The sequence below is a fragment of the Ochotona princeps genome, chromosome 4, assembly GCF_030435755.1.
Source record: "Ochotona princeps isolate mOchPri1 chromosome 4, mOchPri1.hap1, whole genome shotgun sequence".
NCBI lineage: Eukaryota > Metazoa > Chordata > Mammalia > Lagomorpha > Ochotonidae > Ochotona > Ochotona princeps.
In genome coordinates, this window is record NC_080835.1 from 37,635,645 (window position 1) to 37,653,325 (window position 17,681).

At 44.7% G+C, this 17,681-nt stretch overlaps 1 protein-coding gene across 1 annotated transcript in view; it reads right to left on the reverse strand.

The window, feature by feature from the left end:
• The window catches only part of NAV2 (neuron navigator 2), a 406,855-nt gene that overhangs the window by 29,900 nt on the left and 359,274 nt on the right, over positions 1-17,681 (reverse strand). Inside the window, exons 21-26 of the mRNA XM_036494526.2 lie at positions 13,095-13,118; positions 12,907-12,981; positions 7,289-7,372; positions 6,840-6,951; positions 5,453-5,598; positions 2,070-2,242 (exon numbers count right to left, since the gene is read on the reverse strand). Coding sequence (XP_036350419.2) covers positions 2,070-2,242; positions 5,453-5,598; positions 6,840-6,951; positions 7,289-7,372; positions 12,907-12,981; positions 13,095-13,118 — 614 coding nt within the window. The remainder of the gene's footprint in view (positions 1-2,069; positions 2,243-5,452; positions 5,599-6,839; positions 6,952-7,288; positions 7,373-12,906; positions 12,982-13,094; positions 13,119-17,681) is intronic.

Here is a 17,681-nt window from a genome sequence, read left to right on the forward strand (position 1 = left end):
GCAGCGAAGTTGCTATTTGAGACACTTGAAGGTCCAAAACATGCCTGCTTCAAGTCCTGGCTACCTGGCTTCTGATCCAGCTTCCTACTAATGCACATCCTGGGAGGCAGCAGACGCAGGCTCAAGTGCATGTGTCCCTGCTACCTATGCGGATGGGACTTCCAGGCTTCTGATTTCAACCTGACCAAGCCCTGGATGCTACAGCCAATTGGGGAGAGAAGCAGTAGGTGAAAAAGATTTTTGTCTGTCTTCCAAAGAAAGTAAAAATAAATGAAAACTTTAAGAACAAGTTAAATTAAATTTGCTGTCAAGGTACTATGCATCCTAACATCACTGTGAGTCACAGCATTATCCCGTGGCACACTCTCATTTTTTCTGGGTTATTCAGGATTTATTTGTTTAGCATCCACACATCCTCTCCCTGGTATGCAGCATCCACCACAGCAGGCCCTTATCTGGTGCACTTTTGTAGCCAGTGCTGATGACAATGTCTGACACAGAGTGGAGGCTCAGAGGTGGAATGAGGGGTCCTGGGCCACATCACAAGGAGCTCCTGTCCTCCCAAGGACAGGAATGCGGTCACACCCAGAGGAAGGCTCTGTCACACAAGCTGCTATAAACACAGAGCAGATGAGGAGCTCCTCTGTCTGTCCTCTAGACAGGAAACAACTAAGCCAGATGCTATGGGGTGAGGACTGAGTGAGGCTGTGTGTTGCTTATGCCTCAGGCAGCCTTAGGTTACACAGGACACAAACTCCCAACTGTTCAATCTTGACACTAAAGGAGACACAGGGTACTGGACTGATAGGTCCAGATTTCTAGTGCTCCTCTTCCTTCCCTTGCTCAGTTTTTTGCCTTTGTCCATGTTGTCCAGGTTTTTGACTTTGTCCATGTCCCTACAGCCACCCTCTCAGCAGGGTGGTCCCCAAGAGTACAGGAACTGATCATTTAATTATGTACAACAGAGATGTTGGTAGGCGCACTGTTCACTTGTTAGTGGAGCCATCTAAAAACTCCATATCTCCTTCCAGTTCCTGACTCCATACAGTTAGTGTCAGCTCAGCCAATCAGGTCCCCTAAGAATGAAGGAGGCTACACAGGAAAAGGGGGCCCTAAATGCACAGAGACTAACTTGGCCTTCCTGTGAATCTATTGCAGTGGATTCAATGAACTCTACTTTAACCTGAGACAACACTCAGGTTTGTACTGTCAATCATCTCCTTTTCCTACCTCTAAATCGCAAAGGCTATTCCAGCACCAGCCACAGTTCTCCTCTTCTCCCAGGCACAACCTTATCTCATGAATAGCTTTCCTGGCAGTCCACACAGATTCAGCTCTTTCTTCTCTAATCCCATGGTCTTTAATGGAATTCAGCCTTCCCTGGCACAGGAGCCTTTCTCTGCTACCATTTCCTGAGCCCAGGTGCCCAACCACCCATCCTAACCCAGTCCTGATCAGTTGTTGTCTCTAGAGACAGGACCTTGGACTGGCCCCCTGTGCTCTCATGGAGGATCAAACAGCCTGTGCTCGGTGGGAACCAGAGGGGGTTAGCTGGTACCTTGTAGCCAAGAACAGAACCTAAACCAATGAACTCCCAACCAGAAATGTCTCTGAGGAAAATCATGCAAAAGGCCTCATATTACACTTGCTAAGGGACATTACAATGATGAACCATTTTATAAAACATAAATTCCTTTAGTGAAGACAAATGTCACTGAATTGTTCCATTGTTTTAAACTTGTAATTTCTAAGTTCTCATCTGGAGAGAGTTGACACCAAATTTTGATCAAAGACGAGAAGCCTAATCTAAGTCTTATCATATGAACCAGAATTTTGGCAAAAAATCACCATCATCTCCCACTCACAGCAAAAACACTTCTGATTCTTTCTGGTCCACAAATTTTGTTCTTCCTTTAGGACAGGATAAGCAGACCACATCCATAAAGCAAAGCATGAAGACTGACAAGAAGAGATGTCCCATCACAGGACTCATAGCCATCCTAACATGAGAGGTCTCCCAGGGGACAAAGGTGTCCCCCAAGCAGGACAGCCTGGATGGACAGACTTACAGAGAGTTGGAGTGAGAATTCCTCAGCAATGCAGTGGAGCCTGTAGACCCATTATGTGGCAACTTTGGTGAGGAAGGCAAGGAGGAATCCGTCATCTCCTCGATGTCTGAATGGGAGGATGCTGATTTGGGGGACTTCTTCTTTCCGAAAGCTTGCTTGAAGGAACTGCGTAACTGAATATACAAGATCATCAGCCTGGTGGGGTTGCCATCAGCACTTAACCTTGGCTCAACAGTGACATGCACAAAAAAGAGCAGTTAAGTCTCCCATGTCTGCCCCACCAACGGAAAAGGTTCCCAACAGCTCTCTTGAATCAGTGCATTAAGGGAAGAGTTATCTGGTGCTGACAGCTTCAGGAGGTTGGACCTGCGGGTGACAATCCATGCCTATTCTTGGTTTAAGACTAGATGCCAACAGCAAGACAGAGCCTGGCTCAGCACATGGGTGTGGGGGAGATGAGGTTACTCAGCAACAAAGCAGGATGCTCAGACACGGTGACAGATGCGGATGGGGTTAGTCATATCAATGGATGGGTTAGCTTGGTATCTGATATTAAACTTGGTCTTGCTTACCTCATTGACCTGCCAGAGAAAACGCAAGCAAAAACAGGGAAGGGGGAGGAAAAAAGACAATTTTTAACAGAGAAAGCTGGTGACAAGGAAAGCTTCGGACTTTTCAGACACAACATGGCTAATCATAAACACCATACATGGAGGAGGTTTCCAATAGGAACGCGAGCTCAACAGAACTGGGGCTATCTTCCTCTATTACAGCAGGAAGAAGAGGGAGTGGAGACCCTTACGATCTGAGCCCTGCTGTCAGGTGGGATAGCTGCTCTCGTCCTTTTCTGTGCTTCTGGTCAACTATCTTTCTATGCTTTCCACTTTTTCAGGGCGTATGCGGGGCCAGGTCTTAGCACTGTAGGGTGCCACCTAGGTAAAGCACTTTCTAACACATGTCCTGCAGTCCTTCCATAGGAGAAGGCAGTCTGATGGGCAAGGTATTAGCCATTGGTGATTCAACATGCAGAGTTTCTTTTTAGGAATTTATTAACTAGGCTGGGCAAAGAACTGGCGTCTACCACAATTTCCCCCAAACTATAAATGAACCTGAAAATTTTAATGACAGTATAAAGAATTAAATGCAATGCCTTCTACTAAAGCTATGACCAATTTGTATTTTCTAAGCCGAAATAATAATTCTTTTGAAATATTTTTTTTAAAGATTTATTTTATTTTTATTGGAAATCTGGATATACAGAGAGGAGGAAAGACAGAAAGGAAGATCTTCTGTCCACTGATTTACTCCCTAAGCAGCCGCAACGGTTGGAGCTGAGTCAATCCGAAGCCAGGAGCCAACAGCTCTTCCAGGTCTCCCATGCGGGTGCAGGGTCCCCAGGCCTTGGGCTGTCCTTGACTGCTTTCCCAGGCTACAAGCAGGGAGTCGGATGGGAAGCAGGGCCGCTGGGATTAGAACCAGTGCCCATATGGGACTGTGGTGCATGCAAGGTGAGGACTTTAACCACTATGCTATCATGCCAGGCCCGAAAAATGTTTCTTTAAAATGCAACAGTGAGTGATGTTGCCATCTGTGAGGTTTGCGTCTCACACTGGAATCCTGGTTCAAGTCCTGGCTGCTTTGCTTTTGATACAGTTCCTTGCTAATGTACCTGGAAAGGCAGTGGAATATGGTCAAGTACTTGGGCCACTGCTACGCATGTAGGAGGTCCAGATGGAGTTCCAGTCACTTGGCATTGGCCTTGCCCAGCTCTACCTATTTGTAGAGCGAACCAGTGTATGGAGGATATCTCTCTCTCACCAGACCTTTCAAATAAATAAGTAGACCTCTGAAAAAATTAAGTCTCCTTTTCTCCAGTCTTTCATTTTCTGAAAATACATTCTAGGATGTTCTTAGCTACTAAGAAATTCATAAAATGGGCCATTCTGTAAATGATATCAGAGTGTCTTCCCATCCACATGTTTCATCCATAAAAGCTGTCCAGCTCACAGCATATCTAGATCCCACTTCTCTCCGAAGTTCTACCACTATTGCCAGAGAGTTGTCACAGACACAGAAGTGTTGACATACAAGCCAACAACCTCAGCCTTGTCTGTACCTCTGCTAAAATGTCATGTAGCAGAGGCAATTACAAAGATTAGAATTAAGTTTTGGGACTAGTTGAGGCTGCCAATTACCCATCTTTTCTGATTCACTGGTAACTGACAGTTATCTTAAAACACTGTAAACCAGTTTTGCTTCCTAAAGAAAATGGATAATCACTAGTTGGTACGAAATATCTCTCAGCATGTTCACAGTCAAGTCAGATCATTCTTAGCAATAACATGTTAGAGATGGCAATATGCTTTAAAAACTGCCTAGTCAGAGCAAAGGAATTGACTCAAAGTCATTAGAAACTTGAAGGAAAAAATTCCAAATGAGAGGATCACATTCAACTGGCCTTTCTGCTTGCCCCCGATGCAAGTCATCAAAAATCAAAATACTAAATTCCCAACTCTTCTATCACTAGACCTTGCCACCCATCCAAGATGACAGAAAATGAGCAACATGTATGAAATGAATGAGGACACTGACGCTATTATGAGAACATGGTAACAGCATTGATAGATGGGGCTCTTTAGGTACTGGTCAACTACAGATGAACATGAGCTGTCTGTCCCTGTACTGAAGACAGGGAGCAGCAAGGTCATAGAGGGCTTGCAGTCTCAATGGAAGAACTAAAAAGAAGACAGGGAAAGGGAGGTGGGGTTTCCCTGAGAGTGGGAAGAGCCATTCAAGAAACTACTACTGGAAATTCCAGCAGCTCTTTGGAGACATGGGGATATGGAGAAAAGGCCTAACAGACACTGATTCTGCTAAACTCACCATTTTGAGGCACAATTCTCAGCTTAAAACCACTCACTAGCTCCTAATATCTACGGTAGAATTGTCTAACAGTTTTCAAAGAGAACGTTGCTTTGGTGCTGTCAGGCAGTTACATAAATAAATAGATGAAGATCAGGATGAACAATGTGGTAACTAAATGATTTGTGCTAAAAAAAAATACTTTGAAATGAGGAAGCCACTAAACTGGTAACGTTATTCTAGTACCTGGAACCTTGTGGCCAACAAATAATGAGAAAGAAACAGTGCATGTATGAAATGGAAGATGAGTTCTTTACATGAAATCATGAAACAGAAAAACCATAAGGTGGTGGTTCTTCAAATCTTGGTGTATTGCTGAGCACATTAATTTCAGTAAAAACCTATCTGCAAATCATTCCTGGGGTCTCCTTCCAGGGACCTGCACTCTGAAGTTAAGAGCTAGCACGCTGGTTCTGTGACTATACTATGGTCCCCTGGACAGTATTTAGCAGTCCACTCACCCAGTTCTTTCTTTTCTTTTTCTTTGAGTCACTCTCTATGTTGCTGCCCACGCTGGAATGGCTGGTGGCGCTGTTGATGCTGGAGACGCTGTCAGAGGAGTGCTGCCTGCGGATGCGAAGATCTGTAGACTGAGAGGTGCCATTTCCTGGAGACCAAGATAGGGAAGTCAGCAGCTGCTCACTTGGACCCATGCAACTGCGTTTACACCTGAGAACTACCAGGTATTTTTCACTTAGACATGGCCATGGTCCCCCCTGCTGATTGGAAGCTCCCTGAGGATGCGTTTCCCACTTGCCTCGGTCAATGAAATGAGGTCTGATTGATCACTTGACAAATCAGAAGCCAAGAGAAGCCCAGGGAGGACTTCTTAAATGCCAGTTCTGTGAAGCTTTAGATATGCCAAGTTTCTGAAAGGAAGCAGCAGCCACTGCCCTCACCTGTCTCCTTCTCTCTGTGCGCTCTGTGACATGCGTCCTTTCTCAGTCCCTTGGAAGCACCCTGCCTGTCTTCTCTCAGGGCTGTGTCCTCTGCTGGAATTCTCGTCTACCTTCACTATGGCTAGTTCTTGCTCATCAATCTCATTCAGGTTCTACAACCACTGTTTTTCAGGAGGTCTAATGTTTAAATCAATGAGGATACAGCAGTGCTCCCAAATAGAAATCTGTTGACAGGCTTCCTCCTTGCAGTTGAAACTGGACCGAAAGCCCAGGCTGAAAGCGCACTGGTTTTAGAGCCAGATGGATTCAGATTCTAGTCCCCTTCTTGCTCTTCCTTATCCTCAGCATAAGAAGTAAATAAAGCTGTGTCTGACACTGCTCAGTGTGATGAGGAAGAAACCAGTAGCACATTGACAGGTGGTTGTGGAAAGAAAATAAAATAAGCAAAACACTCTACAAAGTGTGAGAACCCAGTAAGTGCTCCATACACACTAGTTATCAGTGCCATTATTGTTGTTATTGTTAATGCAGAAGGTAGCTCACCTTCATGTCCACTTTATAATTTTAATCCCAACTTGGTTGTTCAAGAATGCAGCAAATGACCCAGAAGAATTTTTTCTGTACAATAATGGCCGATCTTTTCCAACTGATTCTATATTGGCAGTAGGCACTAAAGCATTAGTAAAGTTAAGAGTTTTAACATACTCTGCTAACAGAAACCTAGTCCTTGCAATTGGGTGATGACATCCAGAGAAGAGCATGAACTGTAAGGGCCATCTTTGTCATGGCCGGCAGCAACCTGATGACAGTTGCCTTCCGGGACCTGTCCTGCTGACCAGGAAGTGGATTACACAGGGATGCTACAGAAGGGTTGCATCAGACGAGTCAGTGGAGGGCCCCTAAGGGCAGGCAGGCTGTTTTGTCTAAGCACTGTTTTCTCTTACTTTACCTTTGCAGTTGAGCTCTGGTGTGTTAATTACTCCATTAATAGCAGCCTGGGCAGCTGCGTTCTGTTTCTTGAGCAGCTCAATGGTTTTCCTTAACTCATTCAGTTCTGAATCCTGGGGCACAGAAAGAAGTATGATCACCTTGAAATCATTCTGCACAAAGTTTAACTGAAGGACAACTTGAGACTCAATAGAGGAGAGTAGTGAATGAGGAGCTCAGCAGAACCTGTCTTGGGCATAAATGACCATACAAGAGGAGTAAGAATCTAAGTAGGAAATCTGTCAACCCCTTTACCCACATCTTATTTGCCCATTAACAGATCTACTGTGGATAATTAAGATCTCATAGGTTTAAGGAGTAAACTCCGTATAATGGATCTAAAGACAATAATACTTTGATGCTTGTTGTTCTATCCAAGCAGGGGAAAAAAAACCATCCTTCCTGTCTTACCTTCTGCTCGGCTGTCATGGTCAAACTCTGCAGCCTGATTGTCATGTTCCCAAGACTCTGTTCAAAGGCTGCCACCAGGTGAGCCTGGAAGCGGAAGACACAGAGCCGCAGTCATGCCACTGTGCAAGGCAGGAGTGATGGAAGGTGCTGTGTCCTAAAGGTGGGAATCTGGCCTTTGCCTAACTCTCCAGCTGCCTCTTAAATCACGCTTCCCACCACTCTTTGGAATCCAGTCACTCTTAGCCCTTCACCCACTCAAACACGCTGTGCTTCTTTCCACCCCAGGGCCACAGTGCATCTCTTCCCTGCCGCCTGGATTGCTTTTTCCTCCACATCCCTCCTTGCCTGACTCATTTTTACACGTCTGTTTCCAGGAGCTCTCAGCTCATGTCTCCATCACAGTTCCAGGCTGGGCTGGTTCACATTCCTGCTCACAAGCACACACTCCTTGCAACACATGCTTTGTGCCATACCAGTTAAAAATGATTGTTGGCTTATGTCCACCTTCTCTGGTACACCACAGGGTGCTCTTTTGTTCAACAAGCACCAAGCTCACAGCAGAGGCTCCTACTAGGTATGTTTATAGAATGAAGGAACAAAATAGCTGGCTTTGCTTGTTATAATCCTGCTTAATAAAAAAGCCACTGAAAGGCCCATCTGCTACCTCCTTGGAGAAACCTTTTCCCGGTCCCCCATGGACTTAGAATTTCCCCCAAGGCTTTCATATACTTTTATACATTTCTTTTGAGTGCAACATTAGATGTGCCATTATTTTATCTATCACTAACATATTTTTTAAAAAAGGAGTAATTATAATTACAGTAGGAATTCCATTTTCAGAGATGCTAAAATGTGAGGAAACAAAACATATATATCTTAGAACTGAGAAATGTGACATTTTCCTACCTGCTCCCTTTTCTATAACTATCTTCAGGGAAAGAGACAGCTCTGTGTCCCCACCCCAAGCCTTATCCCTAACCCAGAGGAGCAGGTGAAATGTTGGTTGACAGAATGAGGATCCTGGCAATGCCATTAAAACCAAGAGCAGCAAATAATAGCTTTCTTAAAAAAAAAAAAAAAACAATTATGCTGAAGAGTTCCTAGCCAGACAAGGAATTGATGAGCCAGCCAGGACCATCTTCTACTTTCTAAACTCCACCTGCATCATTGGAACAAGTGCCTGTCCTCCTGTTAGAGTTATGTGGGCATCAGATGAGACGGGGTTCTCCTGTTCACTTGCTCACCCCTGCCTCCTCATTGCTGGCACGAAGCAGCCACTTGACAGATACATGCTGGACTACAAAGAGCAGCAGGGTGAGAGGCAGTGTGGTACAGCGAGCACAGCCAGAAGTTAGAGGTCTGCAGTGCTCATCCTAGTGCTTTCCGATTTCTCATTATGCCAGGCAAATCTAATTTTACTGGTCTCACTTTCTTCACGTATGAAATGGGAACAGCATCTATCTTCCTCCCAGGGTCATTCTGAACACTAAATGAGTAAGACAGGTGAAAATGGCCTGTAACTTTGTGAGCAATTAAAGAACACATGAACGGAAGGGCACTGAAAGAAAAGTTTGAGAATGAGAAAGTGACAAAATATGAGGGTAGCATATAAAGGTTTTTCAAAAAGTTTATGGTAAATAAAAGTAAATTTATTTTGGTGCAAAAAAATTTAAAATCCATGCAAACGAGTTTTCAAGATCGTTCATGGGAAAATATGTATATGAAAAAATTACACATGTATTTCAAAAATTTTACACCAAATAAACTTTACTTAGTTTCTTTTTAAAAAACATTTATTTCAGTATTTGAAAGGGAGAGTGACAGGGATAGAAAGAAAAAAGAGAATTTCCATCCAATGTCACTCCCTACATGCTGGAAACAACTAGGGTGGGGCCAGGCACTCCATCTGGGTCACCAATGTGAATGGCAGGAACCCAAACATTTAGTCATCATTCACTGCCTCAAGTAGAAGAAGGCTGGATTGGAAACAGAGCAGCCCAGACTTAAACCAGCATTTGCGGATTACGTGTTCCTCAAGCAGTAACTAAACCTGCTGTGTCACAATGCTTGCCTCTAAACTTTTTTCTAAAATTCCATTTCTCCATGCATTTCCTGAAGCATTCTTCTGTGACTAGAGGATGTGGGAGTATGCCACAGGGCCATAGGAGATGGGACAAGGACCAGCAGGGCATATTCAGGAAAAGCCCTGGGAAAAGCAAGGTTTGATCATGCTGTGACATTCTGAAGGCCAAGATGATGCAGGCACAGCGCTGAACTAAAATGGAATCACAGCAGGGACAGGCAGGACTATGGAGAGGCCTTTGCCCTCCCTGGGCTGTGAGGCATTTCAGACTAAGAAGAGATGGGAAGAGTGAGTTCATGGTCTCAGCTAACCAACTTAATCCAGCAGCCTCTTGGCCCACTGTTGGTAGGGAGCACTTGTAACACAAAGCTAAGTGAAGCAGCAAGCTTCTTTCTTATTCTGTATAACAAAAAGGGACAAAACAATTCTGCCTCTTTTAAAATAGATACGCTTTAGTTTGCCCCAGCGAATGTGGTAAAACCAATCAATTCAAGACAGTCACAGAGGAGACACAACAATGGGCAAAGACACGGATGTGTATAAGAATACCTGCCGTCCTCACACTGCACAGGAATAGCAAGGTTAAACTCGCATGATTCCGTCTCCACTTATTTTCATTCTGCATTTGATTACCACTCCCGGCTCCAGTTGCAGGCCTTCACGTTTTCTATGCAATTAAAATCCCAAGCCCAAACCTGACTCCATCAAGACTGCTATTGAGAAAGTGTTTCTGCAGGCTCATCAAGAAATGCATTCGCTTCGAAGAACCAGAAGATCTCATTTTGCTGGCAAGCAAGAGGGCTGCCTTTGTGTCCTGAACACAACTATGAAAATATGGGTTGTGCAGGGGCTGTGCTGGGCTGGGTTTATAGCCACAGAAGAGCCCTCTCTCCAAGTACCATTCTCACATTCCCAGAGAAAACAAACACGAGTGGTAGGAAAATCCCCAGAGAAGGCAGCTTGGAGTAGTTTGTGCTAGAAAAACAAACACAGCCTGGTCTGTGAGAAAGATGGCAGACAATAAAACACGCTAGTACCACTGGTTGTGTATGGTAAGACTAAATATTGACTTAAAAACAATAGTGACTTCAATGGCTTTTGCAGGAAGCAGAACACACCTTTGGAATAATGTGAGGGATCTCATTCACTCTGCCTATTCTGGGACACAGGCAGAGTTCCAAACGGCCAGTACAAGGTCACCTCTGCCATGAACCCATGTTCACTGAAGACTAAATTAACAACTATGAACCAGTTAGTGAAGAGTAACAAGTGGCAGCTGGAATTTTAAATCAGGAAAGAACTCAGAATCACTTGGGCAGATGCTGCTGTCCAATCTCACCTGCTCGAATTATCCCAGGAGACAGTGGTTTACTGGGAACAGACCTGATTTTTGGATTCAGATGCACACATCTGGTTATCCAGATAATAGATCTGTTCATACAATGCCTTTGCTGATTATTCTAATTGGTATCTAAGTTCCAGAAATCAGTTCTCACTTCTATTTTGATTCTGTTTTATAGACAGTTGGAGAAGAAAATAATGGACTATACAACATACAGCTGGTTAGCAGTATGTTAGAGCATTAGGGGAGAAAACTAGATATCTAGAAATGGAAGAGGAATTAAGAAATTGAGTAATAATGAGAGCAGCTACCAATTATTGAAGTCAGACCCTAAGTTCAGGACTTCATGTGCAGACTTCAGGGGAAGATGGTCTCCTGCAGCAGACTTGGGCTGGGAATCGCTCAGAGCAGAAATGCCAGGCCAGTGATTGTTTTGCTGTGTTGACTCAGTGTCCCAGTCAAAAGAAGGCAACCTTTTGAAGTTGCTTCAATGTTTACAGCCTGCTTTTGGCCGGCTTGAATTCACCGATCTCTGGACCCCGGCTGGGTGTGAAGTCCTGAGCAGGGGACCTTGCTCAGGAGGCAGCCTGGCACCTTCCAAAACTCTCCAAAGATGTCTCAGGCTGTGGTTGCAGCTTTACTGCAGCACAGTAGATTCTCTGCCTCTACTTGATCTACCCTAATCAGACACCCACACCAGAACAGAAGCAGCTCACTGTACTGCTTGCTTAAAACCCAACACAGCTCTCTGAACTTCAGAAGTGTGCTCGGACTCTACCTAATGGTACATATGCTCCTAATGGTACACCTGCTGCTTCTCTCCATCTCTCTCCTTCATCCAAGCCATGGATTCTAAACATGCCAAGCTACCTAGAGTTCCAAGTGCACCAACTTTTACTCTAGCGTCGGTATGGCTTTTTCTCTTTTGTCAGAATGCTTTTTGTATGCAATCGCTTCTATATAGCACCTATCAACTGCTGCCTCCTCCAGAGAGTTCTTTGTGGGACCTCCTTCCCATCCCCCACCAAGACAGAATTCGCTGTTTTTCTTCTGCTCTCCCACAGCTCCCTCCCTTTATCTAGAGTAGTTATCGTGTCATGGCAACGTTGTTTGTTTTGTGTCTCTGATGGAGCAGAGACTGAACACAAGGATGACAGTGACTGCTTGCTTTGCTGTTGAACCCACAATGCCTGAGGCATAGCTGGCACTCAAACAGTTGTTGAACTGAATGCTGCTGGTTGGCACTGTCTTCTGAACATGTCATTGTATACATTATAATTACAGAGTAGCTGGATATTTACCACAGAACCCTAAGTTTAATTTTTGCTCCCTTTCTTTTCTTTCCTCTTTGTTTTCCCATAAGGGCAAAATTTGCAGGAAGAAAGGGGAAATAAACATATTTTTCTTCCTTTTCTAATTTAAGAGGGAGAAATTAAAAAAAAAAAAGAGCAAGAGAGTGAGTGGTCCCATCTGCTGGCTCACTTCCAAAATGCCCACAAGGGCCCCCTGATGGGACCAAAGCTGGGAATTCAATCCTGGTGTCCAATGTGGGCAGTAGGGACCCAAGCCCACTTAATACATCACCTGTCACTTTCCAGGGTCTGAATAAGCAGGAAGTTGGGTTCAGGAGATAGATCCAGGAATGAAACCCAGACACTCCTCTATGACACGTGGGACCTCAACCACAGTCTTAATCTCCAAGTCAACTGCCTCCCTTGAAATTAGCATCTTAATATAGTACTTAACTATGTGCTTCCTGCTATTGCTGCCTGGGAAGCAGCAGGTGGTGGCTCAAGTGTTTGGGTACCGGCAACTTACATGGCAGACTGGGATACAGTTGAAGCCCTGGATATCATAGTTTTGAGTATTTGGGGAGTGGACTAGAAAAGGGAAGATTTTTCTTTTGCTCAATCTCTCACTCTTTCAAGTAGATGAAAATAAAAACACATTGAAACTACCTATTGTAAGCAGTGATCACAGACAACAGTAAGACATAAAGGTTATCATCCTCATGACACTGAACTTATCAGGCTAGTAGGTTCTAGTCAAGTCAGAGCGGCAGTGACATCCACAGGCAGCAGGCTACAGCCTGGATCCTTGGTATTCCACTGTGCTGTTCTCCTGCGGCACTCAGCACTCAGGAACAGATGCTTGCTTGTGGCCCCACCAGCTAGGACCTGCATCTGTACTTACATTTGCCGTCAGCTGCGTGGTCAATGCTGAAACCTTCTCTTGAGAGGCATCCAGCTCCCGCCGTAGTTTGCGAATCTGAAGATGACAAGAGACAGAGTTACTCACTTCAGCAGTCTTCCAGATTGGAACTTGGTAAAATGACTGAGAACAGCCAAAACAGAAAGTACCACCAGCCAATTGCCACTTACCTCCGACTGGCACTTTTCTTCGGGCTGTAAAGATAAGACGAGAGAAAATCAGATCAGTGGAAGAACAATGCACAGCAAAGCCTAGCCTGCAGAGAATGCCTTCCGTGGACTCACAGAGCAGTCTGGAAGGTGAGCCTTTCTTCCTCAGTGTAGTTATAGGAATAAGCTGATTTAATGAAGTCCACCCATCGGTCAAACTCAAATGGCTTGTCATTCTGGGAGAGAACAACATTCCAGGTGTGCTGGCTGTGAAGTGTGCCCCACCCCCACGTGGAGATGGAAGGAGGAAAGATGCTGGGAAGGGCATGAGCCAGACCCAGCACAGGGAACCACAAAACATCAGGCAACATCCAAATCTCACAGGAAATGGAGCCATACTGGCAACATATTTACGCTAAAAAATCATTTATTGCTAGTCTGAACTTCAAATGGAATTGATCACTGTTTGTTATTTGGCTGTGCTACCCTGAGATCTCTGCTAGGTTCATTTACTCTTTCTCCTCCCACCCCAGGACACTACAGCAGGAGCAGAAACAGGGCAGAAAAGCCTCAGTGGGAACGGGCTGGGAGCTCCGACTCATCCAGCCCAGGAACTCCAGAGCTTGGGAGGATAAATGCTGCCCGCATCTTTCTGCTGCTATGCCTTGAGTCCTCACAAACACTCAGGACCCTGGTGATGGAAGGCAAACCCTCAAGCCCCTATGATGGTCAGGACCTTCCCTGCTGGCTCTGAGGATGTGGGTACACAGGTACTGGCAAGTCAGAAACTCAGACCATTTATCTTCTCGCACAGGAGGAACCCATATAGGCAGGAGGAAGCTGCTACAGGAGGAGCCCATCTTTCCCTTTCCTCTGATTCCCAATGAAACCCACAAAGAACATATCTGTGGGGCTACCACTGTGGTGTAGTGTATTAAGCTGCTGTCTGTGATGCCAGTATTCCACACTGGAGTGCAGTTTGAATCCCAGCTGTTTTGCCTCTGATCCAGCTCCCTGTTAATGTACCTGGGAAGGAAGTGAAAAATGACCCAAAGTATTTGGGCCCCTGTGTTCATATAGGAGATCCAGATACAGCTACTGGTTCCTAGCTTCAGCCTGGTCCAGCTATGACAGTTCTGCCATTTGGAGAACGAACCAGTACATTAAATCTTTCTCTCCATCTCTCTCTCTCTGCAAATATTAGGCGTGCCCATACCTTTCTCTCCACCCACCACTCCAATTTCCCTGGGGTGCAAGTGACTTGGGGACCAGGGTGAGTTATCATCACTGGGAATCTCTTTTTTGTTTTAAGTCTTTGCTAAATACCATAATTTTACTTGCAATAAATCATTATTGTTTTGAAATATTTATTTATTTCCATTGGAAGGGCAGATTTACAGAGTGAAGGAGAGATGGAGAAAAAAATCCCCCATCTGCTGGTTCACTACCCAAGGGGCCTCAATGGCTGGAGTCGAGCTGATCTGAAACCAAGAGCCAAGAGCTTCTTTCAGGTCTCCCATGCAGATGCATGGTCCCAAGGCCCTGGCCCGTCCTCAACTGACCTCCCAGTCTACAGGCAGGGAACTGGATGGGAAGTGGAGCAGCCAGGACATGAACCAGCGCCCATATGGGAGCCCGGTGTGTGAAAGGTGAGGACTCCAGTTACCAGGCTACTGTGCTAGGACCAATATATCACTATTTTCAAATGTCAGCATCTGGGGATATGGTTCGTTAGCTGCTCCAGACCCCACATCCATCAGTGATGGGGGTGGCTGCTTCCTGTCCGACCTTCCACAGCTTTCCCTCCTGATCTGGCCCAAGTGCCCCCTCCCTCCTGGCTGGTTCCTAAAAACAGCAATCAATCAATCAATCAATCAATCAATAAAATTATTAAATACATGAGCCAAATTCATTTAATCCTTGCAGTAACACCATAAAGCAAGAGAGGGTAATTTTCTTGCCTATAGTGACACAGCTACACAATTTCTCTAAAAAATTCTTTCAGGAGATGAATACATCTACCTCATGGCTAACTGTGCTCTCCCAGCTAGTATTATCTATCACTATTGGTCTATTTACCCATCTGTCCTTCCCTACTATCACCACTTCTCAAACATTTATTGATTTCCTACTATGTAACAGGCACTGGTTTTAGAACCTAGGATATGGCTGGGTATGATGAAGTCCAAGCTCTCGTGTCAATTACATTCTGCTAATACAGAGCATTTGCTGAACACTTTCATGCATTAGCGACCCTCCAAGCACTTTGCATTAATTATCCAGTCAATCTTTACAACAACCCTTTGAGTAGCAGCACTAACACAACCAATTTCTGGTTTCTATATGAGGAAACTAACACAGAGAGAAGTTACAGAATTGGTTCATAGTCACAGCTGGCAAACAGCAGGGCTGAGACTGGGTCCAAGGTAGTCTAGTCCCCAAACCTGTGAGTTCAACTACCACATTGTCCTGTTCTACTATAGCTCCATTCTCATGGAGCCTTTTCAGAACTCAGGCCCTACTTTCTGAAACTGATACAAAGGAGAAAGGTAACAGTGAGAATGACATAGCTGTCCAACATCTGGACGGTAGGTAGAGGTCTGTTAGACTCAGTCATGTGCCTAAGACTCTCCCTACCTCTGAACACCTTTATCAGTCCTTCCCCAGGCATTGGCCTCTGTCCCTCACTGGGCCCACCTGTCCCTGGGGTTGGGTCCCATGCTGCACAGTAGCTTGGAGAAATCCTGTCTCTCACCTTGCCCCAGGCTGCTGTGGCTCTTCTGTATATCTAGGAACCCTAAATGGAACTGTGGGCTCCATATACTCAGCAATTCTGGAAACTCAACTGCTACACCCTACTAACCAAGAAAGAAACTCTGATGCCAAGGAAAGAATCTATTGTTATCTAGTAGGAGCCTTTACACTCCACAGTTAAGAAGCAGGCTCTTTGATCTGATTCTGGGCTAACCTAGAAGAATCCACAGGTCTCATTCTAAAAAACAAACATGACCTTATTCACCTTACCATTTACAAACATACCTGAGCAGTTGTTTCAGAATTTTGTCATCACCCAGAAGCTAATTACAGACAAATCTCACGTACCACAGCTGGATGTTAGCAGAGTCTAGCAAACTTGCAGTTTCTCTTGAAATTAATAGAATTTCTCTTATATGGGAACATTCAAATGAGAGACTATTCTTTTTAAAGTCTGCAAAAGCAACCTTATTATTGTAGAAGGCATGAGTCAGGACAATAAATGGGAACTACTGACTCCAGGACTCATGTCTGGGGACCTCACAAGTTCACCTGCTCAGCTTCCCGATACCAAGGACATAACCCAGAGACACCCTAACTAGGTCATGTGTCCAAAGTCACATGTTACAAAAAAACACTGGTCTTTTGCTGTCCAGATAAACACAGCAGTGAAAATTATTATTTGTCTTTGGTAATGTGTTGAAGATTTGTCAAGCTGGAAAGGACAATTTCAAGCTTCACACAAATACCACCTTCATGTCTACTCTCTCTGAATAGCAGCTACTGGAAGAATGGCTTTCCCCAGTAAGAGCTGAAGGGGGCTGGTAGGAAGGGGGTGTCCTAGGGAAGACACATAATTACTCCCTAGATGTAAACACTCATTGCAAGAGGGCTTGTGCTCTTCCTCTGTGAAGCTGCAGGGACACAACCTCTCAATTTGCACTCTCCTGCGAAGGCTCTGTCTTCCCTCTGTTCTGAGGAATCGCTGGAGAAACACCAGGCTGGGCCCCGAAGCACCTGTTAATGTTTCCATGTTCCACCCTGTGAGACTGCAGAATCCCTTGCACCAGGGTGCTCTCAAGGGCTTCCTGCTTCCCCTTTCAGCATCACGGCTGCTTTCTCTCCCCAGTCGTATCCCCAGTCCAAAGCCTGGCATATATATGGTGTCAGTGAATTTAGATTTGTAACTATCACCTTTGTACCCATATCTCAGAGAGTTTCATTCTAGAAGGAAAACCTTAGTTCATCTACTCGCTGAGAGGTGGAAGGTCATCGCTGTATATTCTTGGATTAGCCAAACCCTCTGGCCAAGTTCCTCTACAGAAAACCTTTCAAAGGAGAGCCAGGACTTCAGACAAGCTGACTGGCCAAGGAAAAAGGAACTGTGGAGTTAGAGGTACAGGTGCAGAACGAAGGTTTTCAGGTCCTTTACTTCAGACCAGGCCAGTAACTCCTGAAGCCTGTTTGTGCATTCTGAGCCTAGAAAGAAGAATTAGGCCCTGGTCTCTGACTTGATTCTGCCATGACCTCTTATTCTATGCTATATACATATAGTCTTATCAAATTCTCAATTATCAAAACATTTGTTTCCACAGAAGTAAGGGCTAAGGAATTTCTAATTAACAACCACAGAGTGATTTCTCATCCTGCAGGAATTGCCATATTAGTGTTTATAAGCAAAATAGTGTAGAGTTATAAAAAGAAGTACTATTGAATACATCCAGTGGTACTAAAATTCCAAATATACAACATTTGGCTGTGGTTCAATTAACTTTTTGTCCCTAATAGATGGCATTAAGAATACTTACTTGGAGTTGTACATGCTGCAGTCATTGCTTAACATACATGTTCTGA